The 25,863-nt window shown below is 39.0% G+C and overlaps 1 protein-coding gene across 4 annotated transcripts; it reads left to right on the plus strand.

Annotated features, from left to right (window-relative positions):
- Positions 1 to 6,110: 6,110 nt before the first annotated feature.
- On the plus strand, positions 6,111 to 24,007 carry STK17B (serine/threonine kinase 17b). Of its 4 annotated transcripts, XM_075093901.1 has the most exons (10): positions 6,160 to 6,298; positions 7,992 to 8,051; positions 8,739 to 8,894; positions 12,636 to 12,848; positions 14,509 to 14,818; positions 15,981 to 16,125; positions 16,370 to 16,496; positions 17,409 to 17,457; positions 18,844 to 19,023; positions 21,076 to 24,007. In XM_075093901.1, the coding sequence occupies exons 5-10, from the start codon at positions 14,691 to 14,693 to the stop codon at positions 21,356 to 21,358; spliced, it is 912 nt and encodes a 303-aa protein (XP_074950002.1). In that variant the 5' UTR covers positions 6,160 to 6,298; positions 7,992 to 8,051; positions 8,739 to 8,894; positions 12,636 to 12,848; positions 14,509 to 14,690; the 3' UTR covers positions 21,359 to 24,007. The 4 variants fall into 4 exon arrangements, with proteins under 4 accessions (XP_074949999.1, XP_074950000.1, XP_074950002.1 ...); XM_075093899.1 differs by lacking the exon at positions 14,509 to 14,818 and having other exon boundaries at positions 6,113 to 6,298; XM_075093898.1 differs by lacking the exons at positions 7,992 to 8,051; positions 14,509 to 14,818 and having other exon boundaries at positions 6,111 to 6,298.
- The last annotated feature ends 1,856 nt before the right edge of the window (positions 24,008 to 25,863 follow it).

Below are 25,863 nucleotides of genomic sequence, written 5' to 3' on the forward strand. Positions count from 1 at the left end.
CATTTTAAATGTGATGGGCCAAATCCCTAACATTTATATGTGTGAAAATGGAGGTGTTTATTTTAGATGGTTGGGGTTTGTGTTACGGTTGCTAAGAACTGTGACTTTCCACAGAGTGTTTTGTCATTCTGGGATTAATAGGGCATTTCTAAAGCTTATTTAAGGTAATAAAAATATTTGCAATGATTTAGTTAGCTTTGTCCAAGCTGATGCGAGTCTTGATGCCATTCACACTCTAATGACATTATCATTAAAAATACTGTGTAAGAGGGTAGGAAGATTGAGGATCTGTTTCTCCACCTAAAAGCTGACCTGGTTCTTTACCTAAAACCCAAGACTATAGGATAAGTCAGTATAAGAGTCAAAAAGAAGAATTCCTTGCAAGTTTTCTTATTCTACACGGTACTTGAGGTGGTAAGAGCTTTATCTAAACTTTTAAGTCCTGAACTAGAAGACAACTAGTATGTTGGACCATAATGGTTCAATAGTTCAATATAGCAGGACGTTTTTCTGCAATGAGTCTGCAACACTCAGGAGACTGCTGTTTATTATCAGCATTGCAGGGAGGAAGAAGTATTATAATAAGTACATTAAGTCATCTTAGGAGGATGCTTTTTCTTTGTACTGTTTTTCCTTGGAATGACATAGCCTTGAGGGCACCCATGAATCCTGATCAGCAAGGTTGCTTTTTCTGTAAGTGGCTGAATATTTGTACTTGTAAGGGCTGGTACAGTATGGAAGGGGACAACTTTAGAGAAAAAGAAGGTAATGAGGGATGTGGTGTGGAATACTGCTACCCCCAAGTCAGGTGATATTCTTGCCCTTGCTAGGCTACAGTTTGGGTTATTCAGCACATTTGAAAGCGCATATAGTTTTACAAGTTTTTGTAGCGGGGATGCAGGCATCCAGAATCTAACAGGTATATACGTGCATCTCCCTCATTTTTGACAATTACTTGATATAATTTTATACCAAGTTCTTTGTTTTTAAAGAATTTCAGGCACTGAGAATACAGAGTGCGTATTTATTTCTAAGCTTTAAGTAGAACACGTGGTGTATTTTTTAATCCTTTCCATACTTTTCAGTTAAGTGTTCACAAGACTGTGTATCAAATACAATACCAGGTTTTTGTACCTTTCTATAAGCCAATTTAAGTTTCATCCAAATTTGGTGTACGTCTTTCACAAAACACTAAATGGGGAATATGTGCTTCAAGCATTAAGATGGGGTATGTCCTTTTCTCCATTTACATTGCATTACATTTCACTTTTTTTCTTTGAGGCAGAGAGAGCAGATATGAAATATGTGGAGTGTGTTAGGGGGGCACACAATGTGTTTCGTTGTGCCTGGCTTCAAGGAATGTACTGTGATGTTTGACTGCTCACAGATTTGCATAATTATCCACTCAGCTGAATACAGGACTGTTGTGCTGTATTTCCTGTTATTGAAAAACATTTGGGGAAAAGATTTTTCTCTGTATAATTTTATTTTCATACTGATCTCTATTTTGTTTAAGACCATGTTTCATCATGAAATCACTTAATTAAAATAAATCTTCGTACAAAATCCACTTTGGAAATCAACTCTTTTATTGTGCCTCTGAATGTATTGTAACATCATTTTTTAAATGAGTACCTGTTATCTCTAGATAATTCTATGGTTTTTGCAGCATTTTAAAACCTTTAGAGAAACCGCAAGATACTCTTTTTACAGCACCTTTTCTAAGTGACTTCTAATGGCCTATGGAGTCTGGTGTGTTACAAATTGTAATTTTGGAAGCAGAGAAAGTAAGGATTCTGCAGCCATATGCAACATATTTTGAACAAGAACTACACATGAAACAAGGACTATCACCAATTAAGCAAACAAAGCACCAGATACTACAGTCAACACATTGGAGAGGCCCAGGCTTTGCGAAAGAGTCTCTGCTTTTGAACGGAGCATCAGAACTGGCAGCGATAGTGGCTGTAAGACAGAAGAGCACTGTATTTCCACAGTGAAAGATGTTCAGGGAAAAATATACTTTTATAGAAGTCCCCCACAGAAGATTTCCTCCTACTTTTGTAACAGATTGCACTAGTTCTGGTAAGAGATACTGGTCTTTATTCAGCACTTAGGCAAAGGTTCTCCCCACCGAGACACAGTCCAAAAAGACCTTTGCTCTAGAATGTTTAAATGGCAGGCTGGCACTTCTCCTGTGTGTTACATAAACTCTTTGTAGAATTGATGTACCTATGATTATAAAACTTTCTCTAAAAAGTAATTTTTCATTATCTTGCTGATAGCAGAACTGCGATGCAAGCTAACCTAAAGCATTGAAGGGGAGCTGCTGTGGGAAGAGAAGAGGCTTTGAGGCTCATGCCCTTTCAGTCTCAATTCTCTGTTGTAGTTCTCAATGTTAGACTCATAAAACAGTTTCATGCAGATCACTGATAATTGACACTACGTATTGAGCAATTTCTAATTTTTCCCTCCATATAAAGACAGGAGTTTGTATAAAGCTCATGCCAGGTGATGCTGAGGCAATTCTAGTAAGCAGCAACTGGGTGAAACAGAGAGACATTGCATTGAGGGCTGCCTTTTGTTACTCGCTTCCTGTGCACAAATGTTGTGGGGTTCTTGTAGAGATCATGGTATGGGCAAAAATGTCAGATTTTTTAAAATGACCTGTATTAAGTAAAAACATGATAATTCTTTTTGGATGAGGCGGGTAGCTGTATTCAACAATTAGGTCATTTCCAGAACTGACCATTGCAGGTATGGCAGGAGATGGCACGCTGATTCTGAGGAACCTATGGCAAAACGTTGTCTGTGCTTTGAGTAGTTCATGTTTTAGGTTGGGATTTGGCATGAGAGAGTTGCTTCTGCTAACAGTGCTCTCGCAGATGTTTGGGACATGGGCAGTCTCTACAGGGCGGTGGGCTGTTCAGGTTTTTTTGCTTATTTTATCCCCACAGCATGTAAGAAATTACAAGCAGCATCAGTAAGTACAGGAGCATCACCCCTAAGACAGGCAGCTTTATGCTATAATCTCAGATGCACCGCATCAGCAGATTTTTCAGCTAGCCTACTCTGTGTGGTGTTCTGGCATGCCAACTCCATGCTTTTCTGCCAAGCAAACAGCTGTGGGTACTTTGCACAACAGTGATCACCCACTTTGCAGGCAGATTTGCTCTTGCTCCTTGAAGGCTGCAGTAGTAGAGGCAACATGTAGATGATGTGGCTCTTTCCCCATGAGTTTTGAACTGCAGGACACTGGAGATGCTCAGGTAAGGCTTTGTTTTGCATGTGTTGTCACATTACTTAAGCACGTACTGCCCTGTGGAATGGTGATACCACAAAGAGACTTAACAGCTTGGTGCAAGTACTCATTTGCCTGATGTTTTTTGAGGCTTTTTTTGGTGCTACAGATGGGGGTCTTGCTTTGTCAATGTCTTGTTAAATAAGTTACCACAAACAAGTTGGAGAAGGAGGCTCATACATTATCAGCTTCCATCTCTGTGGCTCTTAACGTTGTCCACATGCCCACACTCTAGTGATGCAGTTATCTGATGAGCGGGTAGGTTGCTGTCTATTCAGTCCAAACTACATCAACCCTGTGACAGCTTTGATTGAAATCAGCACTTCTTGAGCCAACTGAGTTTTTCCCTCAAAGTTAGCATCCTAAAACACCTATGGCTCTGATCAGTCTGAGCTGTGCATCACAGCTTTGTCAAACTGATAACTGAGCAAGAAGAAATAGCTTGTTTCATGAAAGCCCCTGAAGACTGTAAAAAAGCCACCTTTGTAATGGATAGATAATTAAAGAAAGCAAGGTAAGAAATTATTGTTAAGAATGGGAATTACGAAGCTAACACCTTTGAGACAACTAAAAAATAGCAATTAATGGCCACGTGTGTGCATTAGTAATAAGCATAGTTCATGATCCTGTACTGTTGTGAACTTCAGCCTACCATTCCCCCTTCTCCACCCTTTGTTTGTCATTCTCTGTGGTGGTGTATCTCAGTAAGTTCCAAAGTCCTCAGGGTGGAGTCCTGCCAATTATACCCTTTACCAAGTGCCATACATGTTTCTACGGCATTATCTAAACAGACAACCAAGGCTACAGTTACACGCATGTCATGAAGCATTTTTAGTACATATTTGGTTTTCAGAACTTAAAGGGAGAGTAGAGCAAATCCTGGCCTTGAAAAGGATCGGTAAAGACACAGGAGCAGCTAAGGAGGCAGACATAAGCACTGTCATTTACTTTTTGGCACCACGTGCTATAATAATCTAAAACATCTTAATTGTAGTCATAATTTAATTTTACTCCTGTGGATCATTCGGTATGTTTGGAATGCTGCTTGCTTCTCATCCTGCACAAAGAACGCTTCTCAAGAAAACAAATCTTTTTTACATGTTGTATTTTTATTTGGCAGATGTATTTGAAATCATGTCATAACTCTGCAGAGATGCTGGAACTCTGTGGGAAACAGCAGAAACTTTGGGCTGCTTTTGTCAAAATTATCCACAGCTCAAAATGGTAAAAATCTAGACGGAAGATCAAGCAAGCAGGAGTTAACACTTGAAAAGCAGCTCTTGTTCTTAGTACTTATTGTGCCAGCTGCATGGTATAAAAGTCTTCAAGAATACTTTGTTTTCTCAAATTGTGCATCTCATCTTCATTTATACTGCTTTAACCTTAACCTAAGCATTGCTGTGACAGCGTGACTTAGGTACTATACTTGCCAGGCACATAGCAATTACCCGTTTCACTGGCAGTGCCATGGCATAAACAAATTTAACCCAGTAACTAATGGTGCACTGCTAAAATTTAAATGTATAACTCTTAAAACTCTTATGCTATGTTACTATTACTGCCTTTATGGCAAATCTATTATAAAACGGATGTTTGCAAATTTCTAGGGCAGCTGGTTGGATTGCTTAGAGAGGAAATCAATTTGGCAAACAAATTGCAGCTATTTTAGAACTCCTTCTAATTTCAACTTATTTCTACAGCATGCTTTAGGCTATTTTATGTCCTTAAAAAGGGCCTTTGAAACCACAAGTCTTTTTTTTTTCATTTGGGGTCCTTAAAGCAAGAGGCTCTGAAGCCCCAGTTGTCACTTCTTGCATGAAAAAAGAGATTGTCAAACAGGCTCGGTGTGAGGTGTGTACTTGTAAAAAAGTAATAAAAAATAGGTTCTGTTCCCATTTGTTTTTAACCAGACTGAGCCAGTAATAAAAAAAAACAATTAAACAAAACCAAAAACCAAACCAACAAACCCTGAGACTCTGCAAGCTACGTCATAAACGCATCATAAAAAGCCTGTGTGCAGTCACTGCTGGTAAGTGCACGTAAGCTTTGTTATTGTGGTTGCCGGTTTCTCTGTCAGATCCCCGGCTATGATAGACTAGAAAAGAAAGAAGGCGCTGCAGACTTCGCCCGTCTGGCCATGGCCTGCCTGGCACCAGCAGTGCTTTGTGCAGCACGCGTGCATGGCTTCGCACGGCTGACCTTTGCACCATCACACCTTGTGCTACGCTGATGCCTCAACCTTTCCCCTTTGCTCCAGGACTCCTGGTTGCAGCACACACACAGATAAGCCTCATTACGATGTTTGGATTAGTTACAGCCCTTTAACTGGGAGGTATTATCGGTGCACCTCACCGAAAACGGTGCTCTTTGCAGAACCCAAATCTTGGCAGCCCTGCGCTCTGCCAGACGGCAAAACAAAATGGCTGTCCTGCAGCTGCTACAGGCTCCGGTCCCCCACCGGCGCCCCGCAGCCCGGGCGGAGGGGGGGGGGGGGCCGGTCCGCCTCAGTGGGGCCGTGAAAGGCCGCGGCTCCCGGCACCGCGGGAGGGGCAGGAGGAGGAGGAGAAGGAAGAGCATAAGAGCGTCGCGGCGGCGGCGGCCCCTCGGCTCTGAGGACGGCGCAGGGACAGTAGGCAGCTCCGCCAGCACCACCTGCCTCAGCCGCCCCCGCAGCGGCCCCGCGATACTGCTCTGCCCTGCCCCGCCCCGGAGGGGCGAGGGCAGGCGGGCGGGGGCGCCCTGCGACAGGGGAGAGCCCCACCAATCGCCGGGCAGGCGGCTGGCCCCGCTGGGCGTGGATTGGCTCCCGGAGGCCGAAGCGGGGCGGGCGCCGCCGCGGCAGCCACATCTACCGGGCTGCGCTTTTCAAACAGCCGAGTGTGCGGGCGCGGCGGTTGGCGGGGGTGTGGGGCCGGCCGGCCTGCCCGCGGCGCGTGCGGGGACGTTGCGGTGGCTGTTGGTCCGCGGAGGGGCGTCCCGGGAGCTCGGCGGAGAGCGGTGAGCGTGCCCGAGCCGCGGGCGAGGGAGGGCGGGAGGTGGGAGCGCCGTACTGCCTCCGCCGCCCGGTGTCGGAACTCGCTGGTACTCCGCGCCCCGGGGAGCGCCGGCGGCACCCCGAGGCGCGGGGGTGCCTGTGGGGAGAGTTGGGGACGGGAGCGAGGGATGCGGACCCGCCGCTGCCCCTCCGCGTTCCCTCCGGACGGGGAGGCTGGCCCGGCGGCGAGGGCTCGTCCCCGGCCGGTTGTCGCTCCCGTGCACCTAGCGTTGCCTCGGCGCCGATGGCGGAGCGGCCATCGCCGGCCGGTTAAAGGCCGGCTGAGGTGAGGAGACGCGGGGTGGGGGGGGGGAGGGAGGGTCTGGCGGCCCCAGCTGGGCGCTGCCGCCCGACCCCGCCGAGGGAGGTGGGGGCCCTGTGTCTTGGTGCCGCTCCTCCGCGGTCCTTCTCTACTGGAGCCGAACGTCCTCCTAGACCGGGGCAGGGACTTGGCTTTTCGTGGAAACAGTTAAACGAAGTGACTTTTTGCCCAGTTCAAGGTAGTTCAGTGTAGTGGGAGGTTCTCTCTTTAATGGGAAGCGTGCAAATTTCTGAAATGCGTGCTTCTGACGTCTGTTACTCAGAGGTTTTGGTGCGGTATGTAACAACACAGGTATCGCTTTTAATATTGGAAGTAGTCAATGTATTAGAATTTGTGCCTTTTTTTCGTAGCTAATTGGCTTTGAAATTGCATCTCATTCCCCTGAACAGATTATGTGCCTGTTTGTGGGTTTCAGCCTGCTATAAATACATGTCTTTTTCTGTTCTTGATGGTGTTAAGCTAAAAAGAGATGTGGTTTCTTACCAGAGAAACAGTTAATTCAACGTAAGACATAAGTTCTCCTTAGTAATAACAACTCCTTAGGAATAGTTATATAAAATGAAAGCTTACATAATAAAGTTGATAATAGTAAGCTCTTAATCAGTTAGGTCACTTGTCTAATATACATAAATCTTTTTGCACTGAAGTACTGCAGTAACAAGATAACTTTAGCTGTTAAACTATTTAGTGAGTACAGCTCTAAGGAGAGTCATGTAAAATTTCAGACATCTGAGTCAGTCAGCTAAATAATAAGCTGCCATATAATTGAGGAAAAAGGAATGCTTCGTTGTTAAAAGAAGGTGATTCAAAGACCTGTATGTCAGATTGTGTTGTGACCCTTTGATAATTTTTTAAGAAGTTATTTTATGCTTATCACATGCTACTTTGAAGATATTCTTAAACTGTGTAGTGTTGTTTTTTTCCTGGTAAAGCATGACTCATGATTTAAATCCAAAATAGTTTCAATATGAATATCTGTGTTCTAAGAACCGATAACTTGAAAAATTATATTTGAATCATAACTAGTTCAAGTGCTCCCTCAGAAGTTTCTGATAGTATACTTCTGTCATTTGAAACTGCAAGTGTATTTTTGTAAGTTTAACTGTAACTGAACTCTAATTTGCCTTGTGATTTTTTTTCCCCTTTCACTAATAAAGGTAAACCTCTTCTTTAACTTAAAACAAACCATCAATTAAGACTTCTATTATCCTTCGGTAACCTTTTTCTGCTTTGCTTTTGCATTTCACCCGGAGAGGTGCTTCAGGCCTATAAATGTGAACGCCAAAACCCAGTATTTTTACTGTTTGGTGTTTTGTTTTGGTTTTTTTTAACAGTGCTAGTAGTAATGTGGGTGCCTATATCCTCCTAATGTGCTGTTCTACTGGTTTATTAAGGTAATGTAATCAGGATTACTACATTATTTGGTTCTAAATGATGTGAACTTGCAAAGAGGATGTTGTCCATTCATGTTGCTTTCTGACAATTAATCTAGCATTAAAATAAAACTTAGATGAGCTATGAGTGAGTTTAATAAGAGATGTGAATCTTCCCACTGGAAATTTTTTTTTCACTCTCTTCACTGTGGTTAGCTCTTCCTGCTGTGTTGCAAACAACCAGCAAGGAGTTTTGGTTAAGTCCCCCAAGGATACCAGTTAAAAGTGTAAACTTAAGGGAATTGCTGGAATTTACCTAGAATCCAAAGAAGAGTTAAAGCTTATTTTCAGAAAGCTTAAAAAAAAACCCAAAAAGTACATATAATTAACAGTTAAGTAGTTATTAGCATTTTTACTAGAACTGAAGTTAGCCCTAATATTTTATGGATATGCTTGGGGAGGGGGGAAGGACACTTACCTCAAATGTTAAAATTATTTTTAAAAAGTGTTTCAATTAACTCTCTTAGCATGTCTAGGTTAGTACTCCTCTCAGTTTTATTTTTACAGTGATTAAATGTGGTGTTTTCAGGTCACTACTGAACAAACTTTAGGCTCTCTAGCCTGATAGGCCCAAACTTTAATATTTGTATACTCTCCTGCACTGTGATAATGGAATTTCCAAAGCTTTTAATTATTTTGCTTTAACAGGTGACTGGTAGAAGAAAGAGACCTGTTCCTGACTATGTTGAGGAGAAAGTTGGAGAATAAAAGCCTTTCTGGCTTGTTAGCCACATCTCTGCAAACACAAATCAAGACAGACAATTTCCACAATTTTTATATGCTTGAATCGAAAGAGCTAGGAAGGTAATATTATTCCTATTTATTTTATTTTAGTAAGAGCAATTTCTGCTGCAAGAGAATTCTTTGTGCAATTATATTCCTTTTCTGGGAAACTTTCATGGTAGTAGAAGGGGAAGGAAGTACACCTCTCCCCTTCCCTGCTCCTTTCTTTGCAGTATCCAACAGATTCTCTAGGGACCAGGAAAAGGTAGAGCGAGGCATAGATTGCCAGCCTTTTCCATGTCAGAGAGATTCAGCCTGTTTTCATAGACATGTAGATCTGGGATTATGTTCCTTTTCTTCCATTTCCCCTGTCTAGTCACACATCGCATTCCAGGTACACAAAGTAAAGGGTAATACTGCAAGACAAAGAATGTGGATTTTGAGTTGGTTGGTTGAGATTTTTCAAGTCTGGAAAACAAAGACCTTTTTCTCTCCCCCTCCCACCCTCCAGCAGTTAATCTCAGTTTCTAACAACCTGCTGCTTCACAGTTGTTTTGCAGCCTGCTTCCCTTGCTCGTGTTTACAATAGCAAAATAGGAAACGAAAGAAAAAAACCAAACCTCGATGTTTATGATACTGTTGCACACATCTGAGTTAATGCTTTTTTGAAATCGCTGGGTTAATTCATACCTTGAGAATATTCAGGGCACTGGGTGAAAAGCCATGTGAACATAATGCCATGGTCATGTTTCCAAGCTCCTTGAACAGGTGTGGCATGGGTCAGTTTTATGTTGGTTGTGCCTTGCTGTGCTACATAGTGATACTTTGCCCCTGTAACTTGTTTTGTTAGAAAAGATGTTCTTTTACATGTCATTTTGTAATCTCTTTAGCCTTCATTGTTCTCGTTTGTTTGGTTTTTTTCTTCCTAGCATGTGCTTTATTTGGTACACTTTTATGAAAAGTGCACCTTGCAGCCCATAACTTTCCTCTTTTCTTACCCCTTTGTCAGCTCTAGTTTTTAATTCTAGGCTCCACAGAAGCATCTTATATGCACCATCCTTAGTACTTCTGTATTCTTAAAATGCTGAATTTTCAGGTTATACATACCTGTGAGATGATATTTAAAGCAAACAAAAGTGTAGATTTTTTGTGGATTCTAAAACAGTCTTTAATACTTTCTGTACATGCAAAACCAGGTGTAACAAAATAAATGCCAAAATGCAAAGAAATGCAGAGTAGTACATCTTCCAAACGTATTTTTGACTTTCCCTAGCCTAACAGTGTGCATATGGGTTTTTTTGTAATGAATTGTTTACAACACTTCCTAAGTGATGTAAATCCACCTTTCCCTGTAGCTTCTCTAAAAGACTTAATACGCTTTTCTTTTCACTTGCAGTTTTCTTCTTCAGGTTACTTAGAAATGGTTCTTTTGTTCTTCTCTGCTTAACCTTCCAAAGTCCTGTTTCTTCCTCCCACACTCCTTATCTTTTAGGTTCTTTGGTATTTAAGACACTGACTCACAAGTGGGTAGGTTCTGTTTAATGGGTTAAGTAATTTTGTCCTCGGTGTGTGGATGGCTTGGCTTGATTTGGAGTTTTGAAGTTTGAATTTCTGTGGTTTATAACTTGGGATATGAAAGCAACTTGAAATAGGTTTTTATCTTGTAAAACTGGACTTTAAAGTGTGATGGTTAAGCAGTTGCTTTGCAGGCAACAAGGAGTGGGAACCACTTTGCTTGCTTCAGTGCAACACTTAAGATCTGACTTCTTTTGCATTTGTGGGGAAATTCCACTGCTCTAAAACAGTTTTATGTCTTAATTTTGTCTTAATAATTGGCATGCTACAAGCACAGTATAAACAAGCGGAAACTCCTACATCATCTATCTGGATATACTGCTGACCCTCAGAGCTGTTATACCCCTGGTAACTAGATGATGTGCAAAAACTATCAGGAAAGACCTTGCTGTTCTCATGAAACTCAACTGGTTCCCCTTTTTTAATTTTAGAGAAACTTTTGTGGTTGGCAGGGTGATGTGATGTTAAAATGAGAATGTAAGCTGTGGGGGAGTATCTTAAACTTTAAACTATATTACAAAATTCAGCTCAAACTTCAAATGCTCTGCAATAATAAGCTGGTTTACCAATTGGGAAAGGACTTGGCCATCTCAGACTTACAAAAAGTTGTTAAAATGAAGAGTGTGCACGTATCAGACTGTAAAAAACTTTCACTTCTTAATTTTTCTTTTGAGTTTTGTACTCTTACCTGCTAAATTTGGTGCTTTAAAAAAAAGGACAAAGAAATCCTGCAACTAATTGATGATGAAATAAATGATGACAGAGGAGCTGTTTTGTTGAATTTATTTCTAAGTAAGTGACAGCAGTATTGTTAAAGGTCAACTTTACATGTTTAATAATTTGGATTTGTGCAAACTATTTAACATGTAGTTATTTATAAGTGGAAATCTGATTTTTTTCATGAGGTGCTTGTACTTTTTGATTAAATACTAGATTTTTTTTCAAAAAATCAGATTTATTTTTTTTTAAGAGATTTTCCTTTTAGGCATTGGGGTTTTTGCACTAGAAGAAAGGCAAAGCCTGCAGGGGGACATAGTCTTTTCTACTAAAGAAGCTAATTTAGTTGAAAAATGCAGGTCAGATAGCTGTACTGAGCTGCTTCATCAAGTCTGTTCTTAGTAATGCTGTGGTAACAAAAAACATGCTTGGAAAGGCACTGTTTTTTCGAAGATGTGTGTAGGTCTCATTCTTTGTACACAGTTGTTATAACTGTTTTTAGAACTTCACACAATTTATTTTAGCCCTTCAAGTTGTTTGTTTTTTTTTTCTTAAATAATGTTTTTGTATCATTTGAAAACGCTTTGCAAGTATGCAACTAGGCATTTCTGGGAATACAAAACTTGTGATTATAAAGCTTTGTTTTTTCAGAAGTTTATAACTTGGCTTAAAAAACTGCAATTTTTTTCCCCTAATTTTTTAAAAGGTCAGCTTGGTGTTTTAACTGCAGTATGTGGTTTTCTTTTAAAATCAGTTCTTTGCCAAAATACATTTTTGTTCCCATACCTAAACAGTTGGCTAGGAAATAAAGCAGCACAATCTGTCTAACTGTAATTGAGAAAGAGAATGCTAAGTAGTGGGTCTCTTTCCGTTAAGATGTTTTTAAACATTTTGCAGATACCTGTTGGGTTTTTTTAGCATACTATATGATTTGTGGAGGCAAAGTCTTGCTATGACTCTAAAGTTTTCTGCACTGAATACGTCCCGTCCCCCCCCCCAGCATACAAATAAGCTTTATTTTCTGTGTTCATTCTCTACATTTCACAGGGTTTGGTTTTGTTTATTACTGTATCCTGTAGGTGCTACAATGTGGTTGAGTTTTTTTTAATAAAATATTGCCAACCTGGACAAAGCCCTGAGTAGTCTGGTAGGATCTTGTAACTGGCCCTGCTTTAAGCAGCAGGTTTTGCTAGAGACATCCAAAAGTCCATTCCAACCCAAGTTATTCTATGATTCTGTGATCCTCCAGTGAGAATGTCCACATAACCTGGTACTCTGATTTAATGCTTAGCTAGGCTGTATAAAAGGAACTGTACTGGGTCTCGGCACAGCTTAATCTAGCTTAGTATGCTTTCTCCTACAGTCGCTGAAAGTGAATGTTCAGGCAACAGTGTAAGAACAGGCCAAAAATGGCATTCCCTGGTAATTGTGGGGGTATTTAAGTTTCTAATTCTATGCCTTTTCATTTCTAATGGCAATTTACATACTACTAATGTCTTAGGTATTAATGTTCTCCCTTTTATTTTGTAGAGGAAGATGTGCTGTTGTTAGAAAATGTATAGCTAAATCCACAGGCCAAGAATATGCAGCTAAATTTTTAAAGAAAAGAAGAAGAGGTCAAGACTGCAAAGCAGAGATTTTTCATGAAATTGCTGTGCTTGAATTAATGAAATCTAATCCTCACATAGTTAATCTCCATGAAGTCTATGAAACAGCAAATGAAATCATCTTAGTGTTGGAATAGTAAGTATACCTTTATCAGATGTTCAGCATTTGTAGTTACAAATCTGTTAACATACTAATTTTTTGCATGAGTTGCCTGAACACCCAGAAGAATTACAACAGGACACCGTATACATTATGCTAATATTTCATTGTGATATACTTTATAAGCTCTTAGGGACTTTTTTGGTATTATTTATTTTCATGTAAATGCAAGAGTTGAATCAATTGCTGTTAATTTGAATCTCTGGTTTTGTACATGTGTTTTGTTACATCCATGGCTAATGAGTTATGTCAAACTATGGAATAAAGCATAAAACAAAATACACTGAAACCTGTAGTAGTTCTGTACTTAAAATTGTAAAAAAATCTTTCAGTCCATTTTTTAAAAAAGGTATCAAAAAATAGAGAGATTCTTCTCACTGTATAACTCAGTTTCGTAAACAATTTCACCCAATTTCAAATGGAAATAATTTTTTGGCCTTTAAATACTATGCCAGGAGTGTAACTTTGATTAAAACTTGCCTGTTTAATTTGAGCAGATTATTTATTCTGCTGGTTGGATTTTTGTAAGAAAAAAAAGCTTGTAAGCTGATCGGAGAGAATGTCCTTGAATCCCATAGAAAGTGCATAGTGCTTTGCACCTTAAATCGTGCCCCCAAAAAAGGTTGCCACTGACATCAAGTACACAGATTTCAGAGAAGCTGAGCACATCCATGTTCTATGAACTTCAGTCACTGCTTGATATTTCTTGGTGACTAAACACTTGCAATTCATTTGCAGGTTCTGAGCTTCTAAATTAGTGGTTTTATTGTTTTAAAACTGTTTGGCTTTTGGGGCTGTTTCTTCCAAAATTCTGATATCTTTTAGATGCCCTTGTGGCTTCTCACTAGCTCTGAAAACAAGTCTAATTTGGGAATCTAATTTGAATTATCTTTCATATTTGCTCTGTGTAAATGGCTTTTTGGAATGTAAGGAACAAAAATGCAGTTTCTGAAATTAATTCAGAGAGTCTGTCTCTAGGTAGGATTTAAGTTTCATGTACAAAGTATTTGAAGAGCTGTTAATGGTGGCCTGCATACAACATGATAAATTATTTCAGGTTTTCCGAAGAATGTAGCCAGGTAATAATAAAAAAAAGCTTTTTTTTTTTCCCCTGTAACTAGATGATCCCTAATGCATTATTTGTTGTTCTGAGAAGATTAAAATAATAAATAATGTAGAAGTAAAGACAAAGTCCAGATAAGTTTTGAACTTCTTATCAAGAACAAGTGCAAGTTCACATAAAAGCTATACTGATATTCCTGCTTCTGTTTCAGCTCAGCTAACTTTGTCTTGCTTATTAAAGCTCTTTAATTAAACAACTGCCTTACACTACATCAGTGTTAATGGTCTACTTTGTAGTAGTGTTCAGAAGTCTTGCAGAAAGCATTCCTAGTTCTGTTGGGATAAGCATAGCGTTGATCATGCTTCTAAATGATGTCCTCCTGTAGCAGAATCCACAGAATTTTTTGGTTTGTTTCTCATTTTCAGAAATCTGAGGCAATACTTCAAAAGAATTGCAAGAAATTAGTCTTTTACTTATAAAATAGTTTATAAGCGTTTCCCATTTAGCCATATATTTTTTTCCTCCTGCATGTGGTCCTCGCTGTTGTTGGATTGTATTGGTGGGGTTCTTCAGAAGATACAGTAGTAGTAAGAACCAGTTTGTGTAAGCACGCATTTTCTAAATCGAGGAGAGAAATGGACGCTCGCTGTCTGTGAGGACTTCCAAATCCTTTTCAGTGGAGCTGTTCAGCTCTTCATTCATCTGGTTGTCCACCCATCCAGACCATAATGTAGAACCTTGGATACAAGAATACTATGGGAGACAGTGTTGAAAACCCTGCTAAAGTTGAAGTAAATGACATCCACTGCTCTTCCCCTCATCTACATTTTGTCATAAAAGCAACTAGGGGAGGCATTACAGACACTTCACATAGCTCCAGCAGGTTAGTGATGGTGTTTATCTATACTGTCTATTGCCTAACTTTTTAATAGACTCTATCATTTTGTTAATGATGAAATTCAGGCTTACTGATCTGTAGTTTTGAGGTAGCCCTTTATCCTTATGAGAAAGAAACTCCAGGCAGTTAGAGCAGGCTGAATAATTATTTCAAACCCAGCATGAAAGGAAACAGCTGACACTGGCAAAGTGTAGAAGTATAACTAATAAACCACATGCAACATGGTTATTTCCATGCTTCCTTTATTCTCTACTAACAGTAGGGTTTTCTGTAAGTAAACAACAGCCTTTTTCTGAGGAAGAGATATTTGAGACACTGTGTGAAAACATGAATCTTATCTTTGTTGCTAGTGTGGAAATGGTAGATTTCAAAGTGACGGAGCTGAGCACTTGTATATCCGGATATTCTGTATCTACTAGAGGTCTAGAAGATACTGCTCACCAACTGACTAGCCAACTGTGTATTTAATCATCAGCAGCATGCTAGGTTCTTTTTCCTGGTATCTCTGTGATGGAACCATCTCATTTTCAGTCTTCTCTCAGAATGGCAGGATCTAGGATGGCAAGCATGCGGTTTCCTCCCACTCCAGAAATAGGCTTCAGCAACTCTAGCTGTTCATGGATTGTAGTTCTTGCATTTACACCACAGCCACGTTATGGAAAAAGTGGTGATTTTTACTCCCAAATTCAGAGAATAGGAATACTGCTGGTCTTCCTTGCTTTGAACTATTTATGAAACTGGTATAATGGAAGAAATCTTAGATTTGACATGAAGAGAAAGGCTGCTTCTGTTAGGGAGTGATGATAGAACTCATCTTTTTGAAGGCATGCTTGAGGGTTCCAAAGCATTATGAGGTTTTCAGCCACAAAGTTCTGTTTCACTGTCTCGAATGCTGTTGCTGGCTATGAGGAAAGAAAAAGCATCATCGGATTTCTTTTTTCCCTTTTCTAAGTGCTTATATGAGGTCTCTTGGCATAAGTGCGTATGTGTTTAAAAAAAAAAGTAATAATATATTCCAGCATCTCTGAGAATATTAATATTATAAATTAATATATATAATATAAATAGGTAATATATACAACATTTTGCCTCACTTAAGCTTGAAAATTCGAACTTAATATATTAAGTGTTCTTGAATGTGTTTCAGTGCTGCTGGAGGAGAAATATTTGACTTGTGTGTCCCAGATGGGGATGACAGAATTGGTGAAAGGGACATTATAAGGCTTATAAGACAAATACTTGAAGGACTTTGCTGCTTGCATGAAAACAATATTGTTCATCTTGATTTAAAGGTGAGGCTGCAGCAGACTTCTTATGTTAGTACTTTATCTTCAGTTTAATATTATGATAGTCAAAGTCATTTGTTAAATACATAGGAAAGATGAGGATAAAAAGCACTGTATTAGATTAAATCCTTTTTAAAAATAAAATTTAGCAATAAGTATTGCATAATAGAAACTGAAATGTCATTTAGTACATTGGGGGTTTCTGCAGCTTGTATTTTATTAATTGAGAATTAAATCTTTTTTATTCTAGCCTCAGAACATTTTGCTAAGCAGCATCAATCCTCTTGGTGATGTAAAAATTGTAGATTTTGGTATGTCTCGGAAGCTTGAGAATTCTAGTGAACTGCGGCACATCATGGGAACAACAGAGTATCTAGGTATGAAAGAGTTGCTTCAAAACCACACATCAGAAGTTGCGAGGAAACAGAAACGGTTCATGTAATGTGCTTATCAATTTACTGGTCATTACTGGAGAAAGAATGACAGGGCGAGGCTACATATTTTGAGCTGTTCTTTTTTCAGAGTAATCAGCAAATATCTGCACCAAAAAAATCCCAAATTATATCAATAAGTGCACTTCTAATTTCATGCCATAGCATTTGCTGTGATGCAGACTGTTAAATGAACAAGAAATTTTGGCTGTTTTATTTCAACTCTAACAAAAAAAATTTAACCTTAGCATGCACAAAGATATGTTCTTTGAATTAGGAATGCTGTTTAGTATGATGATTTAATGAGATTAAAATATTCCTCAGAAAGGGGAAGGTTGCCACTAACACTTGGCCCTCTCTGAGGGGCAGGTTTCCTTAATGGTCTGAATACACTCAATTTGAAGAGCACTTCAACCTGTACCGAATAACTTGCTATCTAGCATATGCTAACAGCTGCTGATCCTAAAATGGGCTCAGTCATCTGGCTTTGCAGTCTTAACCTGTCAAAGGCTTTATGCATTCCCCATAAAAAGCTATTTACTTGAAAATCTCTGAGAAGACTCTTTTATGTGCATGCACCTGATTACAAAATATCTTGGGACTTGGCTAGAATTGACTCTAGGCCATTTAGTGCCATTTTAGTGTGAACCAGTTAAGCATCGCTGTGTCTAATTGAATGGAAATAACTTTCTTCCCCACCCTTGTGGCTTGAAAATAATTAACCTGATTATTGAAACTGCACGTTTAGTCTCATAATAATGGTTGGCAAAAAATAGCCACAAATCTAGTGTACGATTCAATGCCACTTGAATAATGTTTCTATTAAAGTGTTTTTATTCTCCCCATCTCTTTCTCCAGCTCCAGAAATCTTAAACTATGATCCTATTACCACAGCTACAGATATGTGGTAGGTTGTATATGTTAATTCATTTTATTGAGGTAGGCATGACCACTTAACAATCTAGGGGCCAGGTCCAGACTCTGATGCGGTTTCATCTGGCTTCCAAGAATACCCTTGTGCTGATGTGCTGACCAAAAGAGGGAGAGTTGTGTGGGGAAGGAGCCCTCAGGATATAATTTGGGGCTTACAGACCCATACACAGTAATTCTTGTTGCACACCTAGTAGAGAATGTAGGTGGCTTCTGACCACACAGAGTATAGGTATTTGTTCTATGGGAACAATAACACTGACTGGATAGCATACTTTAGGTATTAATTACTTTTGGATGACATGCGTCAGGTATTAACTACTTTTGGACACTCCTCCCTCCCCAGTCCTGATTCATTAAATAATTTTATTATACAAATGATAAGAAGTGTTTAAGTTAAAGAACTTCCCTTTAGAGCAATATCTGCAGAAAGAGTAATAAAAATTGAGACAAGTACCTTATACTTAAGTTGTAGATTAGTTTACTGTTGTAGCCTATTAATTTCATGAGCTGTGTTAGTGTAAAGGCTAGCTTTGGGACGTTTCATTAAAAACATAAAATATTCATATGGTTTTCTTAAGTATCTAAATAATTAAAATTCAGTTTTTAAAGTTGCTGTGATCTAATTACTGCTCTGAAATTCTCAACTCATAACAGTTATGCAATCTGTTAGTGAAAGTTTTTTAAACACTTGGTATTTGCCCACTTTTGCAGGAAGGCGTAAAAACAAACCAGTCAGAATGACAAACACAGCAAGTGCCTGTTTCCACACTGTAATGAGTACTGAGGTTTGATCTATCAGATCACAAAACCATCTTCAGTATGCATCAAGAAACCATCTAAGACTTACAATGAATCATATGATATGTGGTGCTCGTGTTCATGTTCTTAGGGGAAAAACATCTCAGCAAGAGGATATTGTAATACAAATGTTGATTGTACAGAAAGGTTGACTAAATCTCAGTTGTTGATACTTCATCCAGAATTGTAGTGAAAGGTGGATTTTATTCACATGCCAATTAGAAAGTATATCTTTTTGCAGTTCTAGTGTCCAGTACTGCCGTATGTCCAAGAATGGGCTGTGTAAAAGTGATATATTCCCTTTTTCTAACAATCTCTATGGGAAGAAAAAGATATTTTGAAAGTAAGCAATTTTGAAAAATCCCTTCACGGAGATACATACATCACTTGCCTTGTGCATGTATGTGCATATATGCTTGAATCAAATAAAAGTGAGATGTCACACGATGTTTCTAATTCTTTGTGTGGCATACATCAGGAAGTTTGTTCTGCAGCACAATAAATATGGGGGCTATATTGTTTAGGTATCCTAGTAGGATTATACATTGTGTTCTTATCTCAGGAACATAGGTGTAATTTCATACATGCTGCTGACACAAGAATCACCATTTGTGGGAGCTGATAATCAAGAAACTTACCTTAATATATCTCAAGTTAATGTGGATTACTCAGAAGAAATATTTTCATCAGTTTCACAGCCTGCCAAAGACTTCATTCAAAAACTTCTCATAAAAAATCCAGAGTAAGTAACAAACTCCTCCAGGCAAGAATCTTATCTTTCATGTTTGTGGAGCACTCAGAAAAAGTGAATGTTGATTTCGGAGCTTAATACCACAGATACGATCAGTCAGATATTTCACAAGGCATTACTATTATCAGCTGGATACTTAAAAGTGTAAATTTATGCTTTTCCATAATGTATGAAAAGAATCTTTGGTTCACTGGCTGGCTATTGTTGCAGTTAGGCATGTGCTTTGTGTTCTGTATTTTGAGTTTCTTTATATTTTCATTCAGAGGATGCTTCTCCCTCCCCCAAAATTATGATGCAATATATTCTAGAAAGGTCGCGTTCTTGTCTATAATTTAACCTTTTATTGCACAGTTTGGAGACAAAAAAATGCAATCTTTTTGATGCAGTGCTTTCTTGTTTCCTGACTTATCTTTAATGTATTTTTCTACTTCAATAATTTTCTATAAAAACTTGGCAGTCTTGTGACTGAGCATCTATTTTTCAGTAATATATAGTGTTTTGCCACATTCAGTCTTTTAAAAAAATGTTGTCAATCAAAGGTACAAACTTACTTTTGTTTGTAAGGCGCATTTTCATAGCATGCTTCAGGAGTTCAGACTAATCAAGCCCTTTCAAAGTAGATGAACTTTGAGAAGATAGTCTTTGAGCGTGGGACAATTACAGATGTTAACTGTGTCTGCGCTTGCTGTATAGTGTTAAATCTGGACATCTTTTTAACTGTTGCACCAGCAAATACAGTAAAAAACTAAACCAAAGAAAAACACCCTAAAAGGTATATATGGGGTAATAATATTTAGTAAAATCAGTTAGGCATGGTCAGGTGTTGTCAAGTATAGTGCTACGTATTGTCATTTGCGGTGAGACAGTGGTCCCTGTCATCTTCAGAGAGCCTGCAGCATGCAGGAGTGACATTGTTGGTTGGTTGGAAAAGAGATTCTTTGATAGAAGGAGATGATATCCATGAGGTGCCCACTTTGATGAAATAAGGACTCCATATAAACTCATGTCTGGACAAGATCAGGGATGAACAGTTCTTTCTATTTTGGCATCTCACATCGAGGGTTTGTCAGTATCTGAATAACTTCAAAAACAGTGTCATGAGGGAAGCAACTATGAAGAGCCTGCTTTGATAAATGTTTGTGTGGACCTGCAGGATGTTTGACATTCTGTCACAGTTACTACTCCACTTGCTTTCTTGTCTCTGGCATCTTGGAGACTTCATTATATCCTCAATAACTTTTTTTTCCCCATTCCAATTCTTGATGATTGTACCTGCTTGGTTCTTAAGAGGAAAAATCTGTGCTCAGTCAATGCTGTAAAGTTACAGCTCTCTGACCAAAAAATATTCACCTGTTCTGGTAGAGTTAAGGACAAGTTATGTGCTCTATTGCATTTCCACCAAGTTCTGTGGAACTTAATAATGCAGAACATAATGAAAACTGTAGTAGCACTATACTAGGTTATCCAAAGGAACAGTGTTCTAAGTCTTTATGTTGTTTGGTGGTAACTACATTTTGGAAGGGTTTACACGAGTTCATGATGAATTGAAAGAGTAAAACACTGCAAAATATCAGATGGAGTTGATGATGTCATGTTATTTGGCCCTCCTTGAAAACCTAATGACTCAATATTCATTAGCCTCCCTATTTACAACGGTCTGTGTAAAACATAGGATTTCAAAAAGATAAGCATGTGCCTATACACACACTCAAGCATACAATGCTGAAAACATTCCAAGGGACTGTGAATACTGGCTGAGAAATACCTGTTCCTTGTTCTGATGAGAAACTTACCAGTCCTGACACTCAGCAGTAGGAAAAACTGTCAACTAAAATTTAGTTGCATGTTGCCAATACCTTACCCTTAACTATAATAGGGTCTAATGTGGTTTTTAGCAGCAGTAGTAGTGCTGGGAAGGACAGCAATATTAATTCTTTAGTGTCAATTCTGCTTAAGATTTCTTAGCAGGTGTCAGCTATTTTAATTACATTTTTAGTATTTCTGAAATTTATTTAAGCAACTTTACCCTTTTCTCTTTCAAAGGGAAAGACCCACAGCAGAAGCCTGTCTTTCTCATTTGTGGTTGCAGCAAGGGGAATTCATACTCTTGTGTAGCCCTGAAGAAACTTGTTCCTCTTCTCTGATGCCAGGACACACAACAAAATGCTCAGAAGAGTGGAATGTAAAATCTGGTTGTAATGGTACCTGTAGCAACAAGGAAGACAAAGAAAACATTCCAGAGGACAGCAGCACAGTCTCCAAACGTTTCCGTTTTGATGATTCATTGCAGTATCCCCAAGACTTCATGACAGACTTCGTATGTTAAAATATAGACTTTTATAAAATGAGTTTAGTGTAACCTATTCCAGTGGCGAATATAAGATTACGGCTTGCCAGTTTGTGCAGCATTGGCATACTGGAAATGCACTTTGGTTCTTTTATGCTGGTGCTTCCTTTCCTATCCATTGCTGGCAATGGATTTAACCCCTGAGAAATGGGGGTTGTTGCACCAATCAAATTAATTATTTTTTTAAGAAGATATACTTAAATATTTTTGCACTTTTCAAGTTTTAGTCCAAAAATGATGTGGGTGAACAAACTAAAACCTGAAAATGAGTTTGTTTAAACTCAAGCTTTGCCAAACAGTGATTGAATACGTGCATGGTTTTATGGCTATCCCCAACAGAAATTGGTCTAAGCAGGGAAACTGAATTTTACTTGGCTTATTTGTGATCATTCTCATTGCTTTAAACAGAAGCTGAAGTTGGTACGTTTTGGGAATAGGATATACCTGTTGGGGCCATTTGGAAAACTTTCTCTCTGGGATCATTAGCACTGCCTTATAGATGTGGTCCACTTAGGGATTATAATGCATACTTGTGTGTTTTTTCCTATGATGGATCTCTGGAATGCTTGAATAGAAAACGGGTAGATTGTCAGTCCTTGTGCTAGTGGTCCTTTGCTTATTATCAGTAAGGTATATTTGAAGAGGATGAGGGTCCCATGCTGATTCAAGTATTTGATACACTTGTTAGTTTGCTTTCATAAAACCTCTAAAATAAGTGTCATCTACCTGTATTGACCTATTCTTCATCTTAAACACAAAACAAAACAAAAAATCCCCCCCAAAACCCAAACCAGAAAGCCTCTTTAGAGTTAAAAGTAATAAAAAACTGAAAATAACCATTTTTGCCAGTGAAGCTGCAACTAAAAGCTTTTTGTTATGCCCCTCTAATGTAGAAGTGCAGTATATCCTTCTGTTGATCATTGTTATCCATAACTTAGCTTCATGCCCGCTCTGAGAAATGGACTGCAGTGTGTTAGTATTTAAAAGACAAAGTATCTAATAATTGTTCTAAGCCTTGGTTTGTTTAGTGGGTTTGTTACTTTAAGTTACATCCCTTCCTATTCCTGTTTCTAGGCTCTGAGGAAATAATGCCTATGTCAAGTTTTGACTTAGACCAAATACCAGTTATGCCTTAACAGCCTGAAACTAATACTGACAAGATAAAATCTGAATTGTAACACTTGAGGCTGGAAGTCTTTTTGTGTAGGGAAGGTATTAAAACTCTTATAAAATGCTTTGAAAGGAAATAGCACTTTAAAATACTTTTGGGATTTTTCTACTCCTCGGAGCTCAGACTTAGTTATCTGTGACTTGGATATGCTTTGTTTTCTATAATAAATGATCACAATCTGATAATCTTTTTCAAGTGTGCCTGTGTACTTGTCAATAGTTAGGCAGATTGAGGTTTTGGAACAACATAATTAAGAGGTGAACATAATGAGTGGTAAAAGGTTGTATTTTGTGTTTCTTGGCACAAGGAAGGAACGGGTTCTTTTACAAATAGATTTCAATGTAAGGTATCACCATAATGCATGGGGGAATTCAGGACTGTTGTCTTAATTTGGGGTGACACTCACGTCGACAAGTCATAAGTCAACTGAGGTGTAAGGCGCGTAAGAGTGACTATCAGCTTATGTTTGTCAGAAGAAGTAAAAGTTTTCCAAGACTTAATCTCATGTGAAATGAAGTAACAGATATGCTCAGCATGGGTGAAGCTCAGATGCCTAGGTGTAAATGAACCACGCTGGGTCTCCTCTATGTATTAATTATCATGTAACTTTTTTCAGTGATACTGATCATATATATAATTATAAAATTTGCTGGAGGCAATTGTTGGATTGTGTTCAGGTACCTTATACCCTTCCTTACTTTTCAAAGTCCTTGGCTTTTCCCAGCTGGGAGACTTACCTAACCTTTTGTTTTTTTCTGCCAGCATAGAGTCTAATTTGAACTGGGTGAATTAAAAATACAAACTATTTTATACATACTCGGAAGCTAAAGTTCACTTAAGATAACGAAAAAACGTCGAAGCTGTAATGGATAAAGGTGGAAAAGAATGTTGATGAAACTGTTAAAATTTAAAATTCTGCAAAAATATTACTGAACTGAAATTGCAGTTGGGAAGCTTGTGAAAGGCTTTGTACATTAGTATTCTATTTTTAACATCTGGAAAATAAAGTTGAAAACATATGCCAGCACTTTATGACAAAGTTGTTATTCCTTAAGATTTTTATCATGATATCTGATGTTTACATTTCTTACTACTTTTGGAGATAACTTATCTTTAAATTTAAATAAATTAAAATTGGTTTTGTCCACGGGATTTAACTTTTGAAGACCTTATTTGTACTTTATGTAAACTTAAAATATATGTTGAATCAGATTTTGTTTGGATAAGTGAGTTTGATTTATTTAAAAATATTACTGTGCATGCATAACTTCCATTGAATGTAAATACATACATTGTAGACAATTGTTAGCCTGTCTTGCTTTCTGCCATATTACTGGTAATCTCCAAGTGTAAATGAGTGATGAGTAACATTTTAAGAAGACTGAAGTGGTATTTCTATGCAGTTCATTACTTTTTTTATATTTAAAAAAAATAATAAACTTTGCCTTTTTTCAAAACCCCTCTGTTTTCATCTCTTCACAGAATCAGAGAATGGTTGAGGTTGGAAAGGACCTCTGGAGGTCGTCTTGTGTCCGTGTCCGTCCCCCTCCCCTGCTCAAGCAGGGCTGCCTAGACATGGTTGGCCAGCCTCATGTTCACATGGCTTTTGAGCATCTCCAAGGAAGGAGACTCCACAATCTGTGGGCAACCTGTTCCAGTGCTCAGTCACCCTCACAGTAAAAAAAAAAAGTATTCCCTGATGTTCAGAGGGGACCTCCTGTGTTTCAGTTTGTGCCTATTCCCTCTTGTTCTGTCACTGGGCACTACTGACAAGAGCCTGGCTCCATCTTCTTTGCACCCTCCCTTCAGATATTTATATATGTTAAGATCCCCCCAAGCCTTTTCTCTAGGCTGAACAGTCCCAGCTACCTCAGCCTTTCCTCATAGGAGAGATGTTCCAGTCTCTTAACTGTCTTTGTGGTCCTTTGTTGGGTATGTCTGTCGCCTATGTACTGAGAAGCCCAGAACTGAAAGCAGTACTCCGGTGCTTAGTAGAAGGGAAGGATCACCTCCATCAACCTGCTGGTGATACTTTACCTAATGCAACCATGACACTGTTACCTTTTGTGGCAAGGGTGCGCTGCTGGCTCATGTTCGACTTGGTTTCCACCAAGACCCCAAATCCTTCTCTGCAAAGGTGTTTTCCAGCTGTGTGGCTCCAGCATATATCAGTGTATGGGATTGTTCCTCCACAGGTGCAGGGTGTTGAGCTTCAAGAGGTTCCTGTCAGCCCATTTTTCCTGCCTGCAGAGGTCCCTATGCGTGGAAGCATGACCCTCTGGTGTATCAGCCAGTCCTCCCAGTTTGTGTCACCTGCAGCCTTGCTGAGGGTATGCTCTGCCCCACTGGACCTGATATCGACCCCTGGGGGACACTGCTTCTTGCTGACCTCTAACTAGACTTTGTTCCACTGATCACCACCCCTGGGCTAGTTTTCAGTCCATCTCACTGTCTGCTCCTCCAGCCCATACATCAACAGCCTGTCTACTGGAGGTGGTGTCAGAGGCCTTGCTGAAGTCTAGGTAGGCAATGTCCGCTGCTCTCCCCTCATCTATCAGCCAGTGATTTCACCACAGAATTTTGTCCAGTTGCTCAAGCATGACTTCCCCTTGGTGAATCCATGCTGACTACCCCTGATGAATCATGAACTTACAAGCTAACTTTTTTATGTGCCTGTTTTTGTACATAAAAATTTTATGTTCCTGTGTGTAATGGTCTAGTTATGTCTTGCAATATTTACTGAGGTGATATATTTTATGTTAAATTCCAGTGGCTTCTGCTGAATGACCATGTAAAGGAACTTGAATGTTTGTTACATATAATAGTCCCCTAGGGCACTAATTGTACATTTGTTTCATCTTCAAGTAGATGGCTGAACTTAAAAAAAACCCACACAATTTTCCTTTAGAAAAGAAATTACACTCAGAAGAGGTGGTAGCCTGTTGTGGCCTGGACAATGTTTCCTACAAAGGCGCACTTCATTGAGGAAATGAAAGCTTTCTCATTGTTAGAAATGCACAAATGAGCTTTAATTTTAGTGAAAGAAATAGTGTGTTCATGTGCTTGCTTTGCAGTTGCCTGCAGCATTAAGTTCAGAAATTGCCTGCATATTTATAGTTCCTGCATTGAAGGTTCTTATCAAGAATGCTGCCTTTTTAAATTTTTTCTTATTTTTTAAGATGTCTAGGAGAAAAACTGTTCTGTTTAACACTAGTAGTGATTTGAGACAACTTGAAATTTCTGTCCTTTCTAAAAGGCCTTCTAAGGAAGGAGACATGTTAGAAAAATGCAAGGTCTAGGTAATAGCTGACCA

This window comes from Phalacrocorax aristotelis, chromosome 5 (genome assembly GCF_949628215.1).
Source record: "Phalacrocorax aristotelis chromosome 5, bGulAri2.1, whole genome shotgun sequence".
NCBI classification, from domain to species: domain Eukaryota; kingdom Metazoa; phylum Chordata; class Aves; order Suliformes; family Phalacrocoracidae; genus Phalacrocorax; species Phalacrocorax aristotelis.

Coding starts and splice junctions, on each gene's coding strand:
- STK17B (XM_075093898.1), top strand. CDS start 8,773: ATGTTGAGGAGAAAGTTGGAGAATAAAAGCCTTTCTGGCTTGTTAGCC. Junction 12,849..15,980: donor ATCATCTTAGTGTTGGAATA/GTAAGTATACCT, acceptor AATGTGTTTCAG/TGCTGCTGGAGGAGAAATAT. Junction 19,024..21,075: donor CTTCTCATAAAAAATCCAGA/GTAAGTAACAAA, acceptor TCTCTTTCAAAG/GGAAAGACCCACAGCAGAAG.